Here is a 19965-nt window from a genome sequence, read left to right on the forward strand (position 1 = left end):
AGAGAATTTGTAACGGGCCGAAAATGTTACAAAAACTTCGCCCATATTAAGGCTGTACTTAGAGATGGCAAACGAGCTCACCCGCAACCAAATGGCCCGCTCCGCCACGGGCTCAAGTTCAGTTGGGTCACAGCGGGCTGGCCCGCCGCGGGAGGCGGTACCGAGAAGCATTGACCAATCCCGCCTCGCCTATTGCACAGGTCTTTGCGGGCAGGCCCGCGGGTCACCATTCAGAAGTATATGAACCTCTATCATACGTTTCAGAAACGTATCTTACATAACATTACTCTTGTGTTCAATACAAACGTAACAAACATAGATTACTTAACATAACGAGTCCTCATTTCAAAGTTTTCATTTGAATGCAAGTTCCTTGTACAAACATTATTCTTGTGTTCATACTTCAGTTCAACTTAACGAGCATTATAATAACTTAGAAGTCAAACTTATTAAGTTGTTCATAAAAAAAAGAAGTCAAACCGATTAAAAGACAGAAGCAACAAAATAGTTTAGTCCTAGCAATGTAACGTGGCCTCGGTAAAAACCTTATCGGGAAAACCCATTGGGACAAAACCCGACAAGGGAAAAAAAGCGCCACAAAATCCATAATGCGAATAAAATAAAAACACCAGTTCAAAATAAAAATCAAGTTTCTTCTTCTTCAACTTCTAACTATCTCTTTTTCACCATCCATTTCATCTTCTGTAAATATTAAAAATCAAAGTTAATTAGATTTAAAGAACATGACACCCTAAAATATATAACAAAGTGAATAATTTACCATGTTCATAAGCTTCAAATCCTTTTAGCCAATTCTACTACATATCAGCGCCTGCACATTTTTGGGAAGTAGACGGCTTCTGTATTTGTTCAGAACTCTCGAACCGATGCTAAAGGAGGATTCTGAAGCCACTGTTGTGATCGGAATGCTAAGCAGATCACAAGCCATTGCTGGCAAATCACCAAACCTGTGAGTATTATCTTTCCACCAGTCGAGAATATCCAAACTTTCAAAGCTATCCATATCTAGCGCAGGTTCATCCAAATAAGCTTGGAGAGCTGTCTTTCCACTCGCAGCAACACTACTTTTGCGAAAAGCAAAAAAATCCTGTAGTGTTTAAAAAAAAATTAAAAACAATTTGATGGAATATCCAAACTTTCAAAGCTATCTATATCTACCGCAGGTTCATAAGTAATTTATAAAAAAACGAAACAGGAGACTTACACCATAGTTCTCAAATGTTCCTTTCGGTCCTCCATGAACATTTTGTTGATCCATCTCACGAGGCTCTGCAGAAGGTGATGTTGACTTTGATTTTTTGTCGTATGATTGAAACAAAGTTTCCAGCTTCAGACGCAAGTTCTTCATTTTCGCATCACGTGTACTCATGTCAAGTCTCCCTAAACAATATTCTACAACTGGAAGCTTCAAGCGTGGATCAAAGACAGCTGTCATTGCAAAAAGATCACTGACTTCTTCCCAGTACTTATCGAACTTCTCTATCATCGGTATCACCATCTCTCGGATAATCTCATCATCGCTTTCCTCATTTATCTGCAGCCAATTATGGATCTTCCATACCTGATAGAAATACAAGTTCGATGTTGGGTACTTCGAACCTGACATCAAACTAGTAATCTTAGCAAAAGGCTCCAAGAAAACACATATTTTCGCAGCTCTGCTCCATTCTGTAGCTGTAGGCAAAAACTTATAGTTTCTCCTATCATATATCTCCAACTTAACAAACGCTTCACGGTACGGAAGGGCTCTTTCAAGCATATAGAATGTCGAGTTCCATCTTGTCTGCACATCCATTATCAAACCAGCATTCTCCTTTATACCAGCAGCATCCACGCATTTTGCAAACGTCATCTCACGCGTCTCTGACGCTGTTACATACTTAACACTCTCTCTAACTTTGTGCAAAGAGTCTTTAATAACCTTCAAACCATCTTGCACAATGAGGTTGAGTATGTGAGCTGCACATCTGACGTGAAAAAACTCACCTCCACACAACAAATCATTGCTCAAAAGCACCTGAGTTTTCACTATATCTTGCATCGAATCATTACTTGTAGCATTGTCTAATGTGAGAGAGACTATTTTTTTCTCCAGTCCCCACTCTTCCACAGATTCAAGAAGCTTCAGTGCAACATTCATACCTGTGTGAGGCGGTCGGAGAGCACAAAAAGTCAGTATTTTACTGTTCAGCCTCCAATTCCGGTCAATGTAATGTGCTGTTAGACACATATAACCCTCCCGTTTCAATGATGACCACAAATCAGAAGTGAAGCTTACTCTTCCAGGAAGACTAGCCAGCTCCCTCTTCAGTGTGTCTCTCTCGTTTTCATAAAAACGATAGACCTCTGCTTTAGCTGTGTTCCGACAAATGAATTTGACATCAGGATTCAAGTGCTTCCAAGTTTCTCTGACTTGCTCATACTCAACATAAGAGTAAGGTAGGTCATGCTGAATTATAGTCTTGGTTACCAGCTGCTTGAACACAACATGATCATACTTGCCACTTACTAATTTGGCTTCAGCATCGAGTTTTTTGGTTCGGAGATTCCTTGGAAAGAGTTTGCATCTGTCACGATGCCTTCTCAAACCACTTGTTCCATGCCCGTGGGAACTCCATGCATAGTCATTCTTACAATAATTGCATTTAGCTTTCTCCTCACCATTGGATTTTCGAATCTTAGTAAAATGGGGCCATACATCAGACCATTGCCTACCCTCCTTCTCGTTCTCCATCTCGTCCTCCATCTCGTCCTCTTCAAATTCACCTTCCGAATCAAGCTGCTCCTCTTGAATCTTCTTCTTATTCTTACCATTGCCTTGTGTCGGCCTGGAAATCTTTCTCCCCCCACGGATGGTAAAATGAATAGATTTGGTTTTGGTTTTCCTTTTACTCGCCTTAGGAGACGAAGCCGATCCAATGCCACCGTCTAGAGTAGACTGTAACATTGGTTTCTTTGATTTCAAGGCTCGCACGGTTCCGCAGGTGGCTTGTTTGCGCAGAGTAGTAGCTTGTGTTGGTGGAGGAGTGACTTCAACATCACTATCATCTTCATCATCAGTAGCTTGAATAAGCCTTCTCTTCTTTCTTTGCTTCTTTTTTGCTCCATCAGATGAACCATCATCAGCCCCATCAGCTGCCAAAATAACTCCAAGGACTCGCTGGCTCTCAAAATCCATTGTATTCAACGGTGTGAAATTTGGATCGAAACTTGAACCATCATATGTCATCTCTTTCTCTCTTCTTCGTTAGAGACTTAGAGTTAGAGTTTAGGTTTCTGCGTCGTTTTTTTTTGCTTAGGTCGTGAGTCGTGAGTTTAGGTAATATTGTTTAGGGTTCTGTTTGTATTTTTTTGCAATTTTAAAAATTCTAGCAATTATTCTCTTATTTCTCATTGGTCAGAGACTCAACCATTATAAGAAATTTTTATTATCTAAACTATCAGACGTAAAGATCAAGTCTCATACTCAAGTCCTATCAAACTATCAAACTAAACAATCAAGAGCAAGCAACCATATCATATGTAAGAGACGATCAAGAACAAGCAACCATCCACGCATAGACGATCAAGTACTAGTAAGTAGTAACCTATTACCTAAATTCTGTCAGCTATAAGAACACAACAACACAACAACACAAGAAACAAAAAGATCTATGTACTAGTAACCTATTACCTAAATTCTATCAGCTATAAGAACACAAGAACACAACAACACAAGAAACAAAGAGATCTATGTACTAGTAACCAAGTATCTAAATTCTATCAGCTCTTATCATAAGAACTGGAGACGACATAAAAAAAAATAGAACAGAGACTAACCTGAGGTCCTTTGCCTTATAGATCGGAATGCAAGTGTGAAGTGTCCTTTGCATTCTCATATCGTTCTCCTCCTTGATCATAATACAATCCCCCACTCACCACATGTCATTATAAAGAAAAAGTTTTAGAAAATATATGACTAAAATCACTTGAGTTTATATGATAAGGACATTAAGAAACAACAGGCCGAACATACTTCTGATTTCAATATCAAGACCGAACAGAGCGAAAACAGAGTATAAAAACAAACATCAATATTCTTGTTCACGCAGACATCGCAAAAGATGAGAACAAACAACAATATTCTTCTTCACGCAAACATCAAAATCTTTGGATTGTTACAAACACTTGTGTTTAACTCATAATGAGAACAAACAACAATATTCTTGTTCACGCAAACATCGCAAAAGAAGCTCCATATATTCTCGATAAGAAGCTGTTTGATAAGAGATAACAATGAAACAGGACAACTTACACGATTGGTCAATGTGTAGCCGGTTGATTAGAGACAAAACAGACCCAATATCTTGTTCTTCTTTCACTAAAGATCATGTAATCCACAATAAAGAATTAGGGAATGAATTTTTATCTGTCCTTACAAATTAAATCACGGTAATGAGCAAAAGAACATGTAATCGAAAACTTTATCCTTACCTGAATGCATTGATGTTCATCAGCAACTTCAAAAGGCCCTTAGTTCTTGAATCGTGGCTCAAAAGGAAAGAAATAAGCTGAAACAACGAAGAGACTAGAGATGGATCAAACGAGAAGATGAAGAACATGCATAGAGAAGTGGAGCTTCGTGACGGATCAAAGAAGAGGAGAAGCCATTTCTCTCACGGTGAGAGCTAGAAGAGATCGGCTTTCCAATCGCCATCTCTCTCACCGTTCGAGCTGGAAGAGATCGTCTTTGGCGGAGCCCCGCGCGTCCCGCGGTACACATCGAGCCAATCCCGCGTCTGGCCCAATACCGCACAAGCCTTACCCGCAAGGCCCGCTTAAAATTCGGGCCTGTGTCTTAGAACCCAATCCCGACCCGAAGCAAGTTCACACGGATCTGGCCCGCGGGCAGGTTCTTCTTTTGCCATCTCTAGCTGTACTGTAGTATTCAAGAAGACATGCGTTTAACGTGGGGACACACACATGTTTGTAACGCGCTGAGCGTGCGAGTGGTGGCTGAAAACACTATTATTTTGGCCTAGCTTTTTATGCTGAAAATTATTCAAGAAGTTGGTGTCTTCTTTCATACTCCACTAAACAGATTTGGTTGAATGATTGAATATTTCTTTGGAATTAGACTTTAGCAACTCGTCATTCATTTTGTAAATAAAATACATGGCCTAGTAGTGGCCACGACCACATAATAATATGTTTTCATGGATTTTTTTGGATTCAAATATGGAGCCCACTATATACTCTTATAATAACCAAAGGCCAATTGATTCGGTAACATATAGAAAATGATATCAAAAGATTCGATTAGTATTACAACTAAACAAACACTACTAGCTTCAATGTTCTATATTTGTTAAAATATTTTCCAGACTTCACAAATTATGATGAGAATCACATCTAATTTACTGGTATAGTCCGAAGTTGGTTTGAAGTTTTCCGGACATGATACATGTTGTGAAATTGAGAAAAGAAAAAGGGTTTTGTGACCAAACAATTTATTTTGGGCCGAAGTCCAATAAGGCCCCTTCCAGATAGCCCGAGTTACATATTATGATTGACAAATTTTCATATCCTTCGAAGCTGGAAGCAAATGATCGCACAAGGTTTTTTATTTTTGATAAGCACTAGGGTTTTACATTTTGACATGAGTATTTTACAGATTACTCGTATTACTTCTTTCTTTCCAAACAAATATTACGTCTTTCCAAACAAACATACAATTACTCGTTTCTACGTTACCGGAAAACAATGTAGTTTACAGAATTTTTCTTCTTGGGTTAGTTTAAGTTAGTAACCTTTTCGTGAAAAAAAAGCAAATACAAAGATTAAATGTGATTCCTGGTAGAATTCACCTGAATACATTAACACTAAATGAAAGTTCCAAACATAATTCGTTAGAAGGTTTACTTCTGAAACGTGTAATGTGAATTTAATTTAGCTTGCTACATATACAATTGTTTGACATGACTGGCTTAACTACTCATCATCTAATTAATTTATACATGTGAATATACAATATTTGTAATAATTTGAAGTCCGAATGTGATTATATAGTCATCTGAAGTCCGAATGTGATTATATAGTCATCTGAAGTCTTGCATCAAAACAAAGCAACACTTTGTATTAGTAGTATTTTATTTGCTCGATTATGACAGAAATTACGTTATTTTAATATATTTACGTTGAAAGAATCGAAACAAGATCACGGGATTTCATTCCATAGAATAAAGTCTCCATCGAGACAGTATACAAGTAATCTTGATTCTTCCAAAGACAAATACAAAAGATGAACAAGAACTGTTTCTTTAGTTATACTGTCTAATTAATCGTTGGGGACTTTAAAAAAAAATCTATAAATGTGACAAATAAAATAAAACTACACTAGAATATGAAACTCATATATGTTTTACTGTGTCCAACGAAATTAATATATTGGCAAGATCGTAATTTTTTTTAAGAATGTTAAATTAATTCAACAAAAAAAAAACTTTTTTACAACTAGTGTTGCTTTTCTTTGAAAGTGAATCAAAACCAAACCTAGCTTTACACCACATTAGATCGGATGTTACATTATTATACAACTCTATCCTTCAAATTCAAACTTCAATTATAAAATTTAACAAACATATAAAACGTAATGAAATTTTCAATAAAAATGGAAAAGTTATTTCCATTAACTAATCATTGATGTTCGTTCTTCTTCGCTGACAAGAACAGCTGAACAGGTTTATAAGCTAGTAGCCAGATTGGATCCACACATATGATTTCACTTTCAGCTTTAAATATAAATCCTTTTATCTCTATACATTTACTCATTGTGAATTAAAATATATCTTGAGAGAGGAATAATATTTTCCATAAGAGTACAAAAAATAATATAACACGAGAACATGCCAAAAGGTAACACAATATTCGTGTTTTCATGAGTGGACAATACTTTTCACTCTCTGCATTCTATTATTAGTCGTTTTCTGGAAACTATCCCACGTTTCTTTGTCAAATATATATGTCGTTTTCATTTCTGTTGCAATTATAGCACTCTTTATCCGCTTTAAAATAATAATAATTCTGATTCAAATATAGTTTGATCCTGTTATCTTTAACCTTTAAGCTTAACATTTTCAGTTAAAGTAACATTTCTTAGTTTTTATCATGGATTTTACACCTAAGAGTTAGTTGTGTATACTTATCATCGACCATTAAGTTATGATATATAGGAAAAAGAAACGCATGCACAACGTCAAAAAAGATTTATTTATTAATTTATCCTGGTCGTATAATGTCTTTGATTGGTTGGTAACCGAATACGATTTGGTAATGAAAACATAAATGGTATTCAAACTTCGAAAATACTGCATAATGAGAGACAGCGAGATGTACCAAACAAATGGTGACCAAACGTGTGGAATTAACTCGTTAACGTGGTCGAACAGAAACATAAAAGTGTAGTATAAGAAAGGCGTGGGCACAGGTAGAGAGATTAAGGGCCGGACTGGTTCAACCGCAGTGGTTACGGTTGCGGGAGTTTGCGGATGCGGGTGGTTGCGGTTTCTAGCGGTTTTAAGAGATTTGTACGACTGGTTCTGCGGTTAAAAATTGGTGCGTTTACGGGATACTTATGACTGGTTAACTACCAAGTGCAGCAGCGGTTAAATAATAAATTAACAATATTTACATTTTATATAATTATAAAAATATCAAAAATAATAATATTATAATAAATATAAAAGTTATATTTAGAAAGTTATAGTTTAATTTTTTTAAAAATATAGAAAATATTTTTATTTTAAAGTTTTATAATATTAATTAAAATATAATAGATATATTTTAGCATTTTTATAATTCCAATTTAATTTTTTTATTGAATATTTTTATTTTGTATTTATATTGTTTAAACTTTTTTTATCTTCTCGCAACCGCCCGCAACCGCAAACGCTAGCTGGAACCAGCTTTTGAATTTATGAGGTTCAAAGCGATTTGGAACGGTTTGGAGCATTTTGAGCGATTGTTACAAAACGCCAACAACCGCTACCAACCGCAAAAACTGCGTTTGCGGGCGGTAGCGGAAAAACCAGTCATACCCTAAGAAAGAGCTTTGGAGAAAGCGAACTAAACATGAGAGTGAAAGGCCAATAGAGCCCATAAAGAACGCGAGTCAGATTTTTGCTAGCTTTTTTTATTCCCCAAAAATTAAACCTTTTCATTTTTAAAACGCTTAATAAAGTTAATTCTTCCAAGAAGAGAGAGAGAAACACAGAGAGAGAGAAAGTAGATCTAATCGAAGGGTCTGGCGTACGGCCGGCGCGTGAGCGTCCGTGCCGTCGCCGGAGCCCTTCGCGCTCCCGCTGAATGAAGTTCCCCTGCCTTTCCAACGCGGTCTCCCTCGTTCGCTTTGTTGGAGCTCTGGTCCGGACCTTGTCCGTCGTCGACACCTCGGAGAGTGTTACGACATCATCGGTGGTTCTGCGGCTGGAGTAACGACGCGATTGTGTGGGGTTCGGCGTGAGGAAATAGGCTGTTTAGATTAGGGTTTGTTTCCGGGAGGTGGAGGCTTCTAGAGCTCCATCGCCGCCGGCCTTGTTTCCGGGAGGCGGAGGCTTCCTCAGCTCCGCTTTCGCCGGCTTTAGCTTCCGGGGGGTGAAGGTGTTCTTTGCCTTGCGTCGCCGGCTCTCGGGTTTTCCTAGTACCGTTTTAGGTTTTTTTGGTTTTGTGTTGTCGGTGTTGTTCTGATGGAGGAGCTCTCGTCTGAAGACGATCGAGGCTCTCCGGTGGTATTTGGAGATGTTTGTGTGAAGCCTTCTTCTTGGTGGTGGTGATCAATGGTAGCGGAGGTGATCTCGCATGTGCGATCGATCTCTCCGATGATAGAATCTCTGGGTTGAAGGCGGTTGCAGTGACGATGATATGGAGCTGTCGAGCTCGGGTGTGTACCGGTGGATCGATCGATGGATGTTTCACCGGGGGTTTTAGCGCGTTGCGGGGGTCTCGTTGTGGCTCGAGACGGTGGCTCACGGGAGCGGTGGTGACCCTGTCGTTAGTGGATTCTAGGGTTTCCGATGTGGGCTTGAGGCCTTGTTTTATGTTTCATGTTTGCCTTTTGGCTGGGCTTTGTATTTTTGGGCTTGGCCCTTCAATTTATAATATAACTCTTGATGGAAAAAAAAAAAAAGTTAATTCTTCCAAAATGTTATAGTATGTGGACAAAAAAATATAAAGAAAATTCCAAACTCACACCGACACTAACACCAGTCAATGGTCAGATACTCTCAATCATCAACTGCTCAAGAATTTCAGCAACAATTTCATCTCAATCATTCATTGATTTTTGATATACTGTAATACTTTTTTGACATCTACCGTAAGTAATACTTAGTGTCAAAAACAAGAGAACACGTATATACAATCATATCATTAAATCTTGCCTAATGAAGTCTTAAACTAAGTTTTTATCAAATTAATATGAACCTGAATTTAAAATAATAATAACTTCTCTCTCTTCATTAACTCAAATCTCCCTCACTCTCTCTCTCTAGTCACTACCTATACCTTTCTTTAATGGCGACGCTTTTAACTACCCACTGTAACTATTCTTCTTCTTCTTCTCTGTCACTCTCTTTACTTTTGCCTTCCCCTTTTAGAGCTTTCATGGCAACGTTTCTCTGCAATGGAATGTGATCACCACCGACACGCAATGGCTATGTTCCTCGTTTTGCTTCTAACTTTCGCGGCGATCTCGAGATTCTCCGTTGTGCACTGTGTTACTGATCCATCTGATGGTAAAGTACTGAGCTTTATGACTTTTGTGACTTTACCTTTTCTTGCTTTTACCTCATTGTGATCGTCTCTTTAGAGATCTTTATGATTTGAGACCTGAGATTTTCTGGGTTTCTTTGTTTATTCCTGAAAGTGGATGACTTTAGATAAAGTTGTAAGCTTTATGAAAGATCCTTGATTGGGTTTCTGACTCATGAGTTGTTTGTTCTCAGTTCAAGCCCTTCAGGTTTTGTATACTTCACTGAATAGTCCTTCACAGCTAACCAATTGGAAGAATGGAGGTGGTGATCCATGTGGAGAGTCATGGAAAGGGATTACTTGTGAGCGCTCAGCAGTTGTCTCTATGTAAAAGAACCATACTTTTTTTTTTGTTTCTTTCCACTTTTGACATTGATGATTCTTGAGTGTCTTATAATGTTCTTGTTTTCCCTTGTGGGTTTTAACAGAGACATATCGGATTCAGGAGTCTCTGGCACTCTTGGATACTTGCTCTCAGACCTTATGTCACTCAGAAAATTGTACTGTCTTTTTGTTTTTGTTTGTGTGATCTTTGTACTTTCTGAGGATTTGATTTGATAACATTAGACCTCTTTCACTTTGATACAGGGATGTTAGCGGAAACAGCATCCATGACACACTTCCATATCAACTGCCACCGAATCTCACAAGCCTGTAATGATGTGTTCTTTATAGTACTTAGTCTCAGTGTTCAGTCTTAAACTAACAGCTGAAAGAAAATGCAATGCAGAAACTTGGCGAGAAACAACTTAAGTGGTAACCTTCCATACTCCATATCTGCTATGGCTTCTCTTACTTACATGTGAGTTTGACATTTTAAATCGTGAGACTTAGCACAACTCTTCTTGTGTATTGAAGTTTTGAAATGTTATTTTATAGGAACGTGAGTGGTAATTCACTTTCAATGTCGATAGGAGATATCTTTGCTGATCATATCTCACTTTCAACCTTGTAAGATCTCTTTATGATAATGATATCTCTGGTTCCAGTCGGCCATTGATCTTATTGTTGCTTTGTTCAGGGATCTTTCTCACAACAACTTCAGTGGCGATCTTCCGACTTCTTTGAGTACAGTATCCCAACTTTCCGCTCTGTGAGTTCTTCTAAACTTCCTTTGTTGCAATGAAAATGATAAAGTGCAATAAGAGATTCATAGTGATGATTCATTCTTGACAGCTATGTCCAGAACAATGAGTTGACAGGTTCCATAGATGTACTCTCTGGTTTGCCTTTGACAACTCTGTAAGTTTTTCAATTTTAGATAGACAAAAGCAACGAATGTGTTATTTCCCCATCTTTATATGTTTTCTTTGGCAGGAATGTTGCAAACAATCATTTCAACGGATCCATACCTAAGGAGCTCACCTCTATTAACACCTTGATGTAAGTTCTCAATAACAATCTGTTACTTTCTTTACTTTGGAGTATTCTTTCAGTTTTTGTTTTAAGCCTTTCACATTCCAATATGTAACAGCTATGATGGTAACTCCTTTGATAATGCCCCTGCATCTCCTCAACCACAAAGACCTGACAAAAAAAGGAAACCTTCTGGTTCTAAGAAACACAAAAACAGCCCTAAAGCTGAAGGGAAGTCTTCTGACAAGGGATTGTCCGGTGGAGTAGTCACTGGTATAGTCTTCGGCTCTCTGTTTGTTGCTGGAATCATAGCACTTGTTCTTTACCTATGCCTTCATAAGAAGAGAAAGAAAGTTGGAGGAAGCACAAAAAGAGCTTCTCAAAGAAGTCTACCACTTTCTGGAACAACCGAAGTGCAAGAGCAGAGGGTTAAAGACTTGAAGTCTTCGCCTGCAGAGAAAGTAGCAGTTGATAGGGTAATGAAAAACGGGTCTATAAGTAGAATGAGATCTCCAATCACTGCTTCACCATACACCGTTTCCTCTCTCCAAGTAGCAACAAACAGCTTTAGCCAAGAAAACATCATCGGTGAAGGCTCTCTAGGCCGTGTCTACAGAGCAAAGTTCCCCAATGGAAAGTTAATGGCGATCAAGAAGATTGATAACGCAGCGCTTTCGTTACAAGAAGAAGATAATTTCTTAGAAGCTGTTTCCAACATGTCGAGGTTAAGGCATCCGAACATTGTTCCCTTGGCTGGATACTGCACCGAGCACGGCCAACGTCTTCTGGTCTATGAGTACGTTGGAAATGGGAATCTAGACGATATGCTTCACTTGAATGATGAAAGAAGCATGAACTTGACTTGGAACGCGCGTGTTAAAGTGGCGCTTGGGACTGCTAAAGCTCTAGAGTACTTGCATGAGGTTTGCTTGCCTTCGATTGTACATAGGAACTTCAAGTCAGCGAATATATTGCTAGATGAAGAGCTAAACCCTCACTTATCAGACTGTGGGTTAGCTGCTTTGAATCCTAACACTGAGAGACGGGTCTCAACTCAAATGGTGGGTTCATTTGGATACAGCGCTCCAGAGTTTGCATTGTCTGGGATCTATACTGTTAAAAGTGATGTGTACACTTTTGGAGTAGTCATGCTTGAGCTCTTAACTGGTCGGAAGCCTCTTGACAGGTTCTATATTTTTCTTCTTTTTTTTTTAATCTAATGTCAACCCACAAAAAGAGCCATTGATTCAGTTTTCTTTTGCTTTGTGTGTGTGTTTGGTAGCTCGAGGACGAGAGCAGAGCAATCATTAGTGAGATGGGCGACACCGCAGCTACATGATATAGATGCTTTGTCTAAAATGGTTGATCCTTCGCTTAATGGCATGTATCCAGCTAAGTCACTGTCTCGTTTTGCGGATATCATTGCTCTTTGTATTCAGGTAACTTATACCATCTCTAAGAAAATGAAATTGTTTTGGTGAAGTAACCATCTTCTTCTCTTTTTGTTATTAATTGTAGCCGGAGCCAGAGTTCAGGCCTCCAATGTCAGAGGTGGTGCAACAGCTGGTGAGGTTGGTTCAACGAGCAAGTGTAGTCAAACGAAGATCTAGTGATGACAATGGATTTTCTTACAGGACACCTGAACATGAGCACATGGATTTCTCTTTCTGAGTAATAATTCTATCATTGGAAGCTAAAAAGAAGCTCCAAAACTCAAGAGGGAGAAAGTTTTGCGCAATACATGACTCTGAACCAAAGGATGTGACAGAGAGGTAAAGAGTGCACATCTTGGTTCAGGTCAAAAAAGTATAAAACTTTGTTTTGTGAGGGAGGAAAAAATCAGAGTACATAAGAGTCTGTTATATCATGTTTTGTTCATCTGTCTTATTCTTTCTTTTTGTCCAAGAAACAATAAATCAATCTGAGACTTTCTGTTGCAGTGTTCTCTCTTTTTTGTTTGTTGAATAATTTAGAAGAAAATATTTCAAGATTGCCAACAGGATTAAGAAAATGGGAGATAGAAGACCCAAAGACAGAACCGCTCTTGCACCAGAACTTGTCGAAACAACAGAACACAATAAACAGACCTAAAGTTAAATTAACACCCCACGGAAAAGTCTATACAACTGACTTTGCCAACATAGCTCGTCTCTCCCATCTCTCTCTTTTTTTTTTCTCACATTTGTCTTAGTTTTGGAACGCACCATAGATATATCATCACAACCACGACGACAACAGACAAGATAATCCTAACTTAACTAAAAATATGCACCAAAGAGCTTCCAAGTCATATAACTTGCCATCATCCCCTCTGTGGCTTTCACCCTTGGGCCATTATCTTTTCCTGCGCTTTGCTTCCACCTGAAGACAACAAATGTCATTGTTAACATCAGCCACAAGATTTTGAGCACAAAACATAAAACAAGAAATAAGAAGACTCTATAGTATACTCAAGTTCTTGGAAGTAAAAACATAACAAAATGGCTTATTGATAACCTTAGCAGATAGAATGTTTTGCAGTTAGAACGGGAGCAACGTTAAGCAAATAACAAATCCAGACAGAACCAAGAATTGTATCTTTCACACTCAGCAAAGCACCATCAAATTGAACTGATAGGACAAGGTTGCACACAGAACGGCGGCAGAAGCTAGCGTTATAAACTAATAGAGCATTTACACATGCAATGACTAAAGAGATACAACGAACCTTGACATCATCAGCTGGAGATGCAGTAAACCCGTTCTGTGATTTCTTGACATCGTCATCAGAACTGCATTCAGCACATGCAAAGTGATCAAGCAGCTTTGCTTCTTCTGTCGTCATGCCAACACATGCTGGATGATACCTACACCCATCAAAATTTGCAACTCTTACCATCATCAGTAACAAAGGATACCAACAACAGAAGCTAATAAAAGTGACAAAATATCAACATTTACCAGTCTTTGCAGCCGTCACATTGCACCATGAGATCGTCTGGATTATAAGGCATTTCACATTTGCAGTACCTTCACCACCAAAAAATTAATAAAAATCATGGATATGTTACTGAAGTGATTACTCATCTACTTACACAGCAACACGGTCAGGGGTAAACGCGCCAGTAGCAGCCTTGTACTCGAACCTACAATAATAATCCTCCGCCCCAACGTTCTCAAGCCTAGTGTAGTTCTTGAAGGTGTGAACAATGCATTTTCCTTCAATGGTGTGTGCGCTTTGAACGTCGAAATGGTCAGACAAGAAAAGCTCTTTAGCTCCATGGAACTGTCTCCTACCACCAAGAGACTCCTCAGGGCGGTAATACCACCGACAGTGCACCTTCACATTGTTCCTGGCATCCGCTTCGATCCTCTCAACACGGGCCACGTACGGTGGCTTACCAGCATCAGAGGGACGCATCAACACATAGTCTCCAGCTGCAGGGAACAACCTCAAAGATTACTTCACAGCTCATAATGCCCACTATTACTAGATAGATAACATATCTAACTCACATTCTATAGTCTACACAGAGTATAACAAGCACCATAAGAAGCTTGCAATAAATTTTTTTAAAAATCAATTATTAGTTGTAAATAGTAAGTATAAATTCACTCTTCTTCATAATGCCCACTATTACTAGATAGATAACATATCTAACTCACATTGTAGAAGCTAGACAGAGTAAAACAAGCACCATAAGAAGCTTGCAATAAATTAAAAAAAAAAATTACTAGTTGTAAATATTAAGTAAACATTTACTCTTCTTCATCTAGTAACAAGCAAAGAGCAGAGCTCTAAGTAAATGCAAGATCTTTCCCACAGAAAACACACATACTTTGCATCAATGTAACATAACAAACAAAAGTATAGTCTATATTTCACAGTTAACTCAATTTTTACATAAAAAGTTACTAAATTTACATAAAAGAAGCCCAAACCAAAACAATTCTCCATTTTGAAAAAAGAGAGCAACCAAAGATCACATTTTGCTCAATTGCATAGCACAAACACTTATCTACTAATGAAACAATGGAGAATCTAAAGCTATCAAACATATCTAAAGACTCCACCATATACTCAACGCTAAGTTGCCAAAGTGTACAGCTTTACAAGTGAGGCTACCTCTCACAACTTTGTTGGTGCCTTTGATGGTATACGTGTCGAGCTCCTTCCTCCCAGTTTTGATCTTTGAGGGGACACCGGGTCGAGTTTTCGCCATGGAAGCTAGGGCTAATGCTAAGCTGGAATAAAGGTAGGGTTTTTGTTGGTCTCTGTACCTTTGAAATGTACAGAGAGATTGATGGGTTAAGAAAGATGTAGGATGTGTATATCGATGGCAAGAAGAAGATCAAGTTTCAGAGTAAATCTGGAACCCTAGATTCTCTCTAGGTGAAGAAGAAGATGAGTCATTTGCAATTTGAGAGGTTTAGCTCTTGTCAAGGGCAATTTATTATTTTTTGTCATTTTCTTTTTAGTTATTTTCACTATTTATCTTTTATTAACTAATTTTCGGCATTGTGTTTTTTTTTCTTTGTTCGAGTTTTAGTACCAGATCAATTAATCCGAGATTAATTAAATATTTATTTTAGATTTTTTTACTATATATAAATGTTATTTTCTTACGTTGGGTGAATCGGGACAAAGATTTTGAATAGTCTAGTAAATACTCCATCCGTTTCATATTAAGTGTCGTGTAGAAAATTATTTTCGTTACAAAATAGGTTTGACTTTCATTACAAAATTTATTAATTTTATTCAGTATTTATTATTTTATTGGATGAAATATGGTTAGGTATATAGGTAGTTGTGTTTTTATATATGAAATATACAAAATTAGTTATTTCTTTAATCTGTGTGTACAAATCCGAAATGACACTTAAAATAAAACAAAGGAGTAGAAGTTTTTAGATTAACACTGATAGCAAAATTATGTACAATAATTTTAACATAATTTTTTTTTGTATTTTCTTGATTTTTAATTAGCAAATAATAAATTTCATTTTTATCTTTATTTTCATTCAAAAGATCAAAATCATATCATAGGGGTTCGTCCTAGCAACCATAGAAAGAAAGTTTTCAGATATGAGCCTAAGGTCTTCTCTAGTCACCTGCATTTCACGTTGGTATCTGTTTCTCTTCGGTCCATGAGGAGACCTCCACAAAAATAATTAAAGTTGGTTTGGTCTGAACCGGATGGAACAGTTCTTTGCCGGTGGGTGTGGAGGCATTCTCCTCTTTTATGCGGTAATATAGTGCGTGGATATAGTGAGTATATGAGGCATTCTCCTCTTTCACCAGTATATGAGTTTGTGTTAGTTGTCAGATGCGTCTCCTATTTGAGTACTTGAGTATAGAGTAATACGATTTAACTGGTCTGATAAAGTTGTGATGTAATTGATTCCAGATTAATATTGTTGAACCGGTTTACTCTAGTATAAAGAGCAACCGTTGTAACAAACATTGGTAACAGAAACACTTTTTTCTTGAATGATTTCGATCAAGTAATATATGCTATTAGAGTCTTTTGGTGTTTTGCCTAGTAGATTATTTTCTACATAAACAGTTTTATATTTATATAGTATGTGTAAGTGGTCCGTTTTACTGTGATATTTTTGAGATATTAGGTTTGGAATATTTTTATTGTACCGTTTCTCACCTACATTTTGAGTGGACTTATTAGTGGTCTACATCGGGTATCAATATGATCTTTGAACAATATATCTCTAGTGTGACAATCTTTCATTTTTGAGTTGGCTTTTAAATCTGAGCTACACCTATTACTAATATACTTCTGAGTAAATTATCAAATGTTGCGAGTGTACTTGATGTTTTCTTGTAGTGGATGAACCAAATCTTTACTATATACATTTAAAAATAAGTGTACGTGATGGGTGTTTGTTTGTGCATGGAACATAAGTGGAGGGACGCGATTGCGTAAATATGATAGGGAATTGTTACCTATACACTGAGAAAGATGGATGCTGGAATATAAAAACGAATATGTTTCGACGATTCTTACTGAAAACTCACTAACATATGAAAATTGTGTTTATAAAAGTGAAAGTTATGAAAGTTTTTTACACGAAAGTGGTGAGTAAATGAATTTTTGTTGGTGTAAACGAGAAGAAAGGAGATAGAATTTGAATGACTAAGCTCTAAAAGCTCCAAAATGGTTGTTCGTGGTATTTGGAAAAATTGATAACTATAACATCGTTGTAAATACGAAGAAATGTTTAAGATATTTATAATTTTTTATATTTTCGAAAAATAGATTCAATTATAATGACATTTTTGTAAATATTTGAAAACCTCGAGGATTATATAGAAAAACTATGACAAAATATTGTTAACAGAAAATAGGATTTGTTGCATTTGATTTCAATTCTATTTTCTGTTAACATTTTATAATGAATGTTCAGTGGCGGTTTCTAGTTCTGTTATTCCGAAACCACAAAAGCTTTCTGTCCGAACCTTTTAATTCCAGTATACTATTCATTTCGAACCTGATTCTTTTAAGCGATCCAATTTCAATTCTTGAAAAGTCATTTTATCAGTAGATATTACTTCAAAGAAGATCAAACTAGAAAGAAAAGATTATCGACTGGTCTTTAATAGATATAAATCTCCCAAAGAAAAAAAAAATCATTACAAAACATAAAACATCAAAAGGAAATCATTCTTCTCAGATGTTTTCTGTCCAACAGAGTTTATTGAAAATACTTCTTAAACTTCAACCTTAAGAAAACATACCCCATATAGGTTGTACGTAATCCTCTTCTACACGTCCCCTGTTTTCACCATCATATACACATTATGGTATAAACATGATCAAAAGGAAATCAAGCCTGTGAGCTTTCTCCAACGCCGTTTGTCTTCAAACGCTTCTCCTTGTAGTCTTTCACAGCTGCCTTGATGGCGTCCTCCGCCAACATACTGCAATGGAGCTTCACTGGTGGGAGAGAAAGATGCTTCGCAATCTCACTAGTAAAATACATCACAGAGAACAAGGAAAAAGACACACACTGAATTCAGAATCTCAGACAAAGAAGGCAAGCCTGGAAAAACTTGTACATACTAACCAAGTAAACCAATATCATACCAATAAACAATCCAGTGACTGGTCATGTGAACAATTAAAGAGTGAACCAATTAGACACCACAAGTTCTAATGCAACATCTCAAAACAGATAACGATTATTTCCCTCAAAAACGCAAATAGGAAGACAAGACTTCTATTGTCTTCTTCTTCTTCATGTAAGAGACAAACAGACAGTACTTACGTGTTTTTGATGGTCAGAACTTCCTCCATAGCTTTGCCTTTCACCCATTCAGTGGCTGAAAACATTAAAGATCAATCAACATTACAAAACTGTCAGCCTCAAAATAGTATCAGACATGACAGAGAGAGAGAGAGATGATAGATCAAGTTACAACCACGCACAAGGACCAGAAAACATAGAGCATCGATAAAGGAAAACACATCACAAGAATCTTTGACAAGACACATTTCATTATACATAAAATCCGACCAATATGTCGGTTCCAACAAATGCCTAATAGAACACCGCCTCCACAAGAACCAACCAATTTAGAAACCTAATTTAAAAGAACCAACCAATTAAGAAACCTAATTCATCAAAAACAAATCAATTAGAAACCTAATCCCTCAAGAACCAATCAATCTGAAACACATTTCATCCAACAACTAATCAATTTGAAACCTAATTCATCAATTTCAGAACAAGTAATCAAAATCCCTAATTGTCAAATCCGGTAAAGATGGAAACATACCGACAGATGAAGAGGCGATAGCGGAGCCACAACCAAAGGTCTTGAACCGAGCATCGACGATCTGACCGGTCTTCTCATCGACCTTGATCTGAAGCTTCATCACATCACCGCACGCGGGAGCTCCGACGAGGCCCGTGCCGATGCTGGGATCGTTCTTGTCGAAAGACCCGACGTTGCGGGGGTTGTCGTAGTGGTCGATGACGTTCTCGTGGTAGGATCGGGAGATACCAACGGACCACGGGGTCGATTGGCGTGACGTGAGGCCTAGAGCCTTCTTCGCAGCTTGCCTGAGCATCATCGTCGTCGATTAGGGTTTGTGTTCCGCGGATGTTGGAAAGATGAGATTGGAGTTTTTTAGGAGGGGCCCTTTCCTTTATCGGCTACGAAGAAGTCGGTTCGGTTCGGTTCGGTTCGGTTTAGATAGATGCTGGGACACGTGGATGGTTCTCTGATATTTTTCTTTCTTTACATCTGGTTTGAACAATATCCAAAATCCAAAATACCACACTACATAACTTATTTCAGTATTTTTAGAGTTCCGATCTGTTCAATTTTTATTGTTTTGCCCAGACTTAATTAGAAATTACTATGATTAAGTGATTAAAGTAAAAATTATTAATATTTTCACAAAAAAAATGCATACTCACATCACAAGTTCACAGCCATGGATAACTCACAAAACCTATTTCCAGTCAGTTTTTGTTTTTATTTATTGTTCAATCGGTGACACTTGATTTGCTTTCTTCTTCTTCGTAGAAGAAAAGAAAATTTTGCAAAATGATAAAAGTAATCCGACCTGCCGGAATCGAACCAGCGACCTAAAGATTTGCTGTCACAGACTACAGTCTTCCGCTCTACCAACTGAGCTAAGGTCGGGTGTTTGTTTTCGTTTAACTCACTTTCTATATGGCTTCAAAGTGTGCAGCAATCAATAAAACACCTAATTAACTTTGTCCTCCATCACCAAACACTCGAATCCATCTACAGCATCTGGTGGTACATCTCTGTCTCAAACCAGATTCGTTACC

General features: G+C 37.6%; 3 protein-coding genes and 1 non-coding gene across 4 annotated transcripts; 1 reads left to right on the forward strand and 3 right to left on the reverse strand.

The window, feature by feature from the left end:
- Nucleotides 1-9194: 9194 nt before the first annotated feature.
- On the forward strand, nucleotides 9195-13107 carry LOC103834240 (protein STRUBBELIG-RECEPTOR FAMILY 8). The gene is made up of 12 exons (XM_009110305.3): nucleotides 9195-9791; nucleotides 10002-10134; nucleotides 10236-10307; nucleotides 10396-10461; nucleotides 10538-10609; nucleotides 10687-10758; nucleotides 10829-10900; nucleotides 10984-11049; nucleotides 11125-11190; nucleotides 11282-12349; nucleotides 12446-12602; nucleotides 12682-13107. Exons 1-12 carry the CDS (start codon nucleotides 9680-9682, stop codon nucleotides 12832-12834), a joined length of 2109 nt encoding a protein of 702 aa, XP_009108553.1. The 5' UTR covers nucleotides 9195-9679; the 3' UTR covers nucleotides 12835-13107.
- A 125-nt stretch (nucleotides 13108-13232) lies between these two features.
- On the reverse strand, nucleotides 13233-15794 carry LOC103834239 (chromatin remodeling protein EBS). Its single transcript, XM_009110304.3, has 5 exons — nucleotides 15269-15794; nucleotides 14238-14580; nucleotides 14104-14172; nucleotides 13871-14009; nucleotides 13233-13524 (listed from the first exon to the last, which is right to left on the reverse strand). Exons 1-5 carry the CDS (start codon nucleotides 15363-15365, stop codon nucleotides 13498-13500), a joined length of 675 nt encoding a protein of 224 aa, XP_009108552.1. The 5' UTR covers nucleotides 15366-15794; the 3' UTR covers nucleotides 13233-13497.
- Nucleotides 15795-17727: 1933 nt separating this feature from the next.
- On the reverse strand, nucleotides 17728-19290 carry LOC103834241 (iron-sulfur cluster assembly protein 1). Its single transcript, XM_009110306.2, has 3 exons — nucleotides 18938-19290; nucleotides 18427-18481; nucleotides 17728-18127 (listed from the first exon to the last, which is right to left on the reverse strand). The coding sequence occupies exons 1-3, from the start codon at nucleotides 19233-19235 to the stop codon at nucleotides 17986-17988; spliced, it is 495 nt and encodes a 164-aa protein (XP_009108554.1). The 5' UTR covers nucleotides 19236-19290; the 3' UTR covers nucleotides 17728-17985.
- Nucleotides 19291-19727: 437 nt separating this feature from the next.
- Nucleotides 19728-19813, reverse strand: TRNAY-GUA. Its single transcript is given in 2 exon segments — nucleotides 19728-19763; nucleotides 19777-19813. It is a non-coding gene; the product is annotated as a tRNA-Tyr (tRNA).
- Between the last annotated feature and the right edge of the window lie 152 nt (nucleotides 19814-19965).

Source organism: Brassica rapa, chromosome A08, assembly GCF_000309985.2.
Source record: "Brassica rapa cultivar Chiifu-401-42 chromosome A08, CAAS_Brap_v3.01, whole genome shotgun sequence".
Taxonomy (NCBI): domain Eukaryota; kingdom Viridiplantae; phylum Streptophyta; class Magnoliopsida; order Brassicales; family Brassicaceae; genus Brassica; species Brassica rapa.